The sequence below is a fragment of the Dromiciops gliroides genome, chromosome 6 (genome assembly GCF_019393635.1).
Source record: "Dromiciops gliroides isolate mDroGli1 chromosome 6, mDroGli1.pri, whole genome shotgun sequence".
Classification (NCBI taxonomy): domain Eukaryota; kingdom Metazoa; phylum Chordata; class Mammalia; order Microbiotheria; family Microbiotheriidae; genus Dromiciops; species Dromiciops gliroides.
The window spans coordinates 266,688,651-266,695,392 of NC_057866.1; the positions used below are offsets into that span (position 1 = coordinate 266,688,651).

The following is a 6,742-nucleotide window of genomic DNA, read 5'->3' on the forward strand; positions in this document are numbered from 1 at the left end:
TATCTATGGCCAAACAACTCTTTCAAAGAACCTACACATTTCTGGAGAGCTGTCAGCACCCTCTAATTATAGCTCCAAAGTGCTCAGGAAAACTAGATGGGGGAACAAATTACATTCATAAAGATTTTTTTCCCAACTGATTTTTTTCCACTCTCATTCTTTTTCTTTTTTTTTTTCTCTCTTTGACTCTGAAGCGTTGCTGACAGTTTGACTTTGCATTAACTTCACATTGGCAAAAAAAAAAAAATGTGCCTGCATTTGCATTTTTTGATGTCTTTTTTTTATTTCCTTTATTCTCCCTCACCCCTCAGCAGCAGGTTACCTTGCCATGATAAAACTGTTGAAAATGAGAAGTGTTGTCTCGAAAAGCTCTTTTGAGGACTAGCAATGAAAACTGAGGGCAAAGGACACAAGGCAAAGCCCAATCAGGAGAGAGTTTAACATCTTCTCTGTCTGTCATCATTTATCAAGTGCCTTGCTCCTCTCTTCACCCACAGTTTTTGGCATACACCCTCTTGTGGGGCGACCCCAATGTTGATGATCTGCTAACTTCTGCCTTGTGTGCCTGATGAATCTCAGCTGCTGCCAGTAATGAATCTGGTAGCCCAACAAGAAAATTCTCACTCCTCTCACCAGAGCCCTGCATGTGTTTAAAAAAAATGGTTTTGTTCTGAGTTTTCTGCAGAAAAAGGAAGAAAAATCATGAGTTGTGAAATGTGTCATAACTTATTAAAAGCTGTCTGATTAGTAACAAAAGCAAAAAAAAAATTAGAAATGAGTCCTTTAATCAAAAAAGTAGAAATTTTGTTAATGATTTTAAAATTTGATAGTCTCATAGAGACAAAAGTAGGGTAAAGGAATGAAGCAACTGGTTCTCTGGTCAGATTATAAACCAGATGCAGTGCAGCCATGGGTGATGAGGAATTCTGTCACTCAGCATTCTCTTGGGGTTCGTGTTGGATTTTATCCATATAACTGGGATGCCTTCATTTCATTTAAATATTCTCATAATACAGAAAAAAACTGTAGAAACTTTCCTTTTTCATTTAAGATATTCTTATATATGTATCTGTCTTCTCTCTATCTGATGTGCAGTCTCTGACTTTTGTCTGTCTGTCCCTATCTCTATCTTTCTGTCTTTCTGTCTCTGTCTTTTTCTCTATCTGTCTCTGTCTCTCTCTGTGTCTCTGTCTGTCTTTCTCTCTCCTTCTTCCTCTCCCTCTCTGTCTCTCTGTGTCTCTCTGTGTGTCTCTCTATATGTCTCTCTCGCTCTGATTCTTTGTCTTTCTCTCTGTCTCTCTTTGTCTCTGTCTGTCTCTGTCTGTCTCTACGGTTCTTTTCCAAGCTCTGATTTCATCCATGTGAGCGACTCTTACTGGAACATAGAAATTTCCTTCACCAATGAAAATCAGCAACTCATCTGGAATTTAAAATCTTAGAGAGTTTCTTGAGATACTGCAGGGTAAAAGACTTGTCAAGGGGCATATAGCATGTCTTGGAGGTAGAACTTGAATCTAATTGTTAATACATTTAAGTTGGATCTGCTAGCCACTCTACTACACACTTCCTGTAAGGTGGATGAATGGCTTTTTATAGGGGGCATTTTATATGTATGCATATATGTATATGCATGCATACATACATGTGTATATAGGAAAATAGCTCAATGTTGAGCTAATCTCCAATTGATAGACACTACTACTTAATTTCCAGGGTTTTTTTTTTTTTGTACAATAAAAATCTATTGCTTTTTTTTTAAAATTAATTAATTTTTTTGCGGGGCAATGGGGGCTAAGTGACTTGCCCAGGGTCACACAGCTAGTAAGTGTCAAGTGTCTGAGGCCGGATTTGAACTCAGGAACTCCTGAATGCAGGGCCAGTGCTTTATCCACTGCGCCACCTAGCTGCCCCCCAAAATCTATTGCTTTTAATGATAGTAACTATAACACTTTGTATGTGTTCCCTTTCCCTCTTTCATTGACCTAATGGTTATGTTTTGAGTGCATATGTCAAATAATGGGATAGCTAGGTCAAAGGACATGCAGAAGTAATTGAGCTTTTGAATACAATTCTAAAATTCCTTCAAGATTTTATTATTATCTGTATAAAAGTTTTTATTTCCCTTGGATATTAGTGCACTCCTTCTCAAAACTACTTTTATTCATTTTCTATGTAGCACCCTATAGTGTTTCTTTGGTTACCCAATTCAAAAGTAAAGGTCCTGCAGAAAGGAAGCTGCTTCTTAGATTCTAGTGATAACCATTGTGACTGACTTGAGTCTTAAAAATTTAAGTACTGAGCATGCACCATTCATATGCAGTCAGTAAATACAATTACCTGTTAACAAAGGCATCTTACTCATATGGCATAGCAAAAACAGTAATTGGGAAATATTGCTTCTATAAACTTAAGACACAGTCTCCCACTGTTATATACATGATCTGTGGGGGAAAGGGAAAATGATACATGTACATGGAACTCAAGTGGTCTATGTAATTCACAACACTAGAACTACAGGATCTCTCCTGAATTTTTCTATCCTGAATTGTTCTCACAAAGTTTACTGCTTCTATGCAGATGTGAGAGATAGTATGCTTTACTGCTAGGCTGAGCTGCTCTACTTTTAGACCACCATAGTCTGTTGTAAACCAGATTAGTTGTTTTTTTTCCTTCCTAGCAATTTAATTATAGTCTGTAACTTTTACTCTTATACTTATACTCTTGCATTTTCTCAATTGTTTCTTCCTTATATTTGCCCTTTTGCTTTCCTACTTGGTGAGATTTGGCTTTCCGTTCAAGGATCTTTTTGTGATCTTTGTCCAGTTTTAGCCTTGTGATAACCACCTTGCTGGGATGACTGCCCACATGGACAGTTGCGCCATTAGCCTTCTCCTGCTGCGCACGCTCAATGTAGATCACATACTTCTTTCTGTAAACCTGGACTACCTTGCCAATCTGTTGTCCTTTGTAGTGTCCTCGAACTACCTGGACTTCATCATCTTTTCGAATGGGCATGGAGCAGACATTGTACTTCTGCCTCAGCTCCTTCGAAAGAGGAGAAGACATAATCTTCCTCCGTATGTGGGAAGGAGCATTGAAATGCCTCTTGAGTTTCTTGCTCCGGTCAGATGTCACAAAGGAATTGAACTTCATTTTGACCTCAGAGCCACAGGGAAGGACTTAGGTAGCTCTGATGGACTTCCTTTGATGCTCTACTATTAGGGTGTGCAATTCTACTCAGCTGTTCTTGTTTCTTTGTTTTTGTTTTTGTGGGGTCAGTGAGGGTTAAGTGACTTGCCCGGGGTCACACAGCTATTAAGTGTCAAGTGTCTGAGGCTGGATCCAAACTCAGGTCCTCCTGAATCCAGGGCTAGTGCACTGCACCACCTAGCTGCCCCCTATTGCTCCTTGCTGACAGCCATATATCCAGTTGTTCTCTCTTCAAACTCAGCAGATGCCCTCAGATAGGGCAGCCTATGTTCCTGCAGAAAGGGCATGGATCCTTAAGAGTCTTAGCCTATTATTGGCATCATCCTCTTCTCATGCACTGTTCTGTCAGGCAAGCTGTGGGTTTCTTCTTGCTGTCCCCCTTCCCAATTCAAACTATTAGAATATATAGAAAGAGCTGCAGTGGATAAGCATGAATGGAAGAATCGAGATACCTATAGTAACTAGAGTATAAATCCATTGGAATGTTAGAGACATATACTATAGAGTTAATGTTGCTCTAGTTGGAATGGATTCCAATCCTTCTGGTTAACCAGCTTACCTCCATGAGTTTCATGTCCTACCTGAAGTCAATAATGAAATAGGAATGAATGAACGGATGGGAAACAAAATGAAACAAAACAACACACCTTATTATATATGTCAGGTACCACTGTAAGCAAATATCAAAGGAAACACGTACCTTTTCCTACTGTGGATTTCTCCATAGCAAATTGTAACATGATAATAATTTTATTCTCATGAATTCACTCTCAATGTTATGCGATGTGCAGAACAAAATTTAGGAAATTTTGATCAGCAATATTCTATCATAGTAACTAGGAGAGTTTATACAATGAAGATTTGTAAGAAACCCAAGTACTTCATTTTTCAGGCAAGAAAACTGAGGAACGTGGAAATGAAAAGCCCAATATCACATAAAAAGTTGGGAACAAATCTGGGAATTGAACAAAGTTTTTCCAAATCTATTGCCCAAAGAAGATGGAAATAAAAAGCATATTTCACTTTCAAAAGCAATCACTAGCATTCAACATTCTAAAATATCAGAGACATTTCACTTTTCATTAGAGACTGAAACCAATGTAGTTTTTGCTTTTATTATTGTTTTGTTTTGATTCATTTTGCTAGCTTTTCAAAATAAGGGTTCTTTTTTTTTTTTGGTTGGGATTATACTTTTGGTTTTTAAATTTTCTTGTATCCTAACTTTAATTGCTTTTAGTAATTAAAGCTTTTCTGGGGATTGATATTTTTCATTAGTGCTATTTTGGTATTAAAATCCACATCCTTCTCTGAATTTTGTTTATAAGGAAAAAAAGTTATAAATGTGTCATGCTATTCAAGTATTGAGAATGGTCATATTGAACTAATTCCATGAAAATAGATGTGGCAAGGGAGACACATTATTACATTATTATTATATTGCTGTTGTTATTATTTTTACTAGATTTTTTTGTGATTTCACTGGTGTAGGTAATGTCCAATGAGGCAATCTCCTTTACCAATATAGATTGAGAACTTTGCAATTTGTTTTAATTTCAAAGTGGTTCTCTAGAGGCACAGAAAAATCACATTACTTGACCAGAGTTATGCATTCAGAACATGTTAAGGACTATACTTGAACACAGATCTTCCTGATGATAAGACTCATTTTCTGCCAATTATTCTACCCTTTCTTAACAGACACACATTATAAATTGGGGGGGGTGGAGTAGTCTGTGGTGTGTGTGTGTGTGTGTGTGTGTGTGTGTGTGTGTGTGAGTGAATCTTCTTTGTATGGTTTAGATAAGAATGAGGACAAGAGAGTCAGTCCTGATTCCCACACCCATACTATATTCTCATATCCAATTACAAGAAATACCAATTCTCTCATCCTTATTTTTTCCTAATATGTTTTTTCCCACCCTTTTCTTTATTCTCTTACAAAATAGGCCAAGAAAATCACCAAGACTTTGTCTTTCTTTACTCCTTCAGTGATACTAGAAAACAGAGGGACTCTGAAAGAACTCTATTTTTTCTTTCCCTGATCTATCAGAATACAAACTTTAATATCATTTGTTCTATTCCAGTCATTCAAGTGTGTTTGCCTTTATAGATTTTTCCTATATTCTGTGTTTGTGTTCCGAATCTACTGAGCTACAGTATTTTTATCAGTAATCCTTGAAAAGCTTTAATTTGTTAAAAAAAATACACTTTTCACTGCCTGATAAACTTTTGCATCTATTCTTAGTTATGTTCCTATCTTTTACCTCTTGTAATATCTTATTTCAAGATTTCTTCTCTTTTATGTGATTTGCAGCATAGTCTTATATGATTTTGGTTCTTTAATTGTTAAATATTTTCTTTCAGGATGCTTGGGATATATTTCTCTGAGTTCAACAATTCTGATTTTTAGCTATGTTGTGTCTGGATGATTTCAATTTAGTATTTCTTTTAGGATGTGAAATGTGGATTCTTGATATTTTCACATTATCCCACATAGATATAGGAAATCCTTCAGGACTTATTGAAATGTTACGTGCAGGTTGTTGTTGTTGTTGTTGTTTGGTATTAGGTTTCAGGAAGTCTGAAGGTACTTCAATCGTCAATCTTCAACTTGTTTCCTAGGTTATTTGATTTTTATGACAGACATCATATACATTCTTTTTTAAAAAAATTATCATACATTTTTGTTTGTTTTTTGTTTGTTTGTTGGTGAGGCAATTGGGGTTAAGTGACTTGCCCAGGGTCACACAGCTAAGTGTTAAGTATCTGAGGCCGGATTTGAACTCAGCTCCTCCTGACTCCAGGGCTCTATCCACTGTGCCAACTAGTTGCCCCATACACATTCTTTTTTAAAAAATCAACTTTATTTTAATTTTTTATTGTCTCATGGCATTATCTAGTTCTCTTTCTTCCATTTTTTTTTACAAAAGAGCATATGCTTTGCATAAGTTTTTTTAAATTTTATTTTCTAAGCAATTTATTTTCTTTCCCCATCTCCACTTCCAAAACTATTAATTCTTTTTTCTTTCTTTTCTTTTTTTCTTTCTCTTTTCTTTTTTTGTAGGCAATGAGATTCAAGTGACTTGCCTAGGGTCAAACATCTTGTGTCAAGTGTCTGAGGCCAGATTTGAACTTGGGTCATCCTGAATCCAGGGCCTGGGCTTTATCCACTGTCCCACCTAGCTGCTGCAAATTCTATTTAAAAAAAATATTTTGTTTATTTCTTCCTTCCATTCTTGGAGTTCTTGTGGTCATCATTCTTTTTTTCCCCCTAGAGCTGTAACTGTACTGATACTTACTCTCTTTTAGGCCTATTGGTTCCATCTGTCTCCACTGTAAAATTTTAAAAATTCAGTGGTACCTAGGTGGCACAGCAGATAAAGCACTGGTCCTGGATTCAGGAGGACCTGAGTTCAAATTTGGTGTCAGACACTTGACAATTACTAGCTGTGTGACCCTGGGCAAGTCACTTAACCCTCATTGCCCCACCCCCCAAAAAGTTCATTTAAGGTGATTTTGCATATAAGATATT

The 6,742-nt window shown here is 36.6% G+C and overlaps 1 protein-coding gene across 1 annotated transcript; it reads right to left on the reverse strand.

The window, feature by feature from the left end:
• Nucleotides 1–2,685: 2,685 nt before the first annotated feature.
• Nucleotides 2,686–3,163, reverse strand: LOC122732294 (60S ribosomal protein L26-like). The gene has a single exon (XM_043972366.1). It carries the CDS (start codon nt 3,151–3,153, stop codon nt 2,686–2,688), a length of 468 nt encoding a protein of 155 aa, XP_043828301.1. The 5' UTR covers nt 3,154–3,163.
• Between the last annotated feature and the right edge of the window lie 3,579 nt (nt 3,164–6,742).

What these genes read in the sequence shown, in the direction of transcription:
- LOC122732294 (XM_043972366.1), bottom strand. Translation starts at nt 3,153, where the DNA reads ATGAAGTTCAATTCCTTTGTGACATCTGACCGGAGCAAGAAACTCAAG.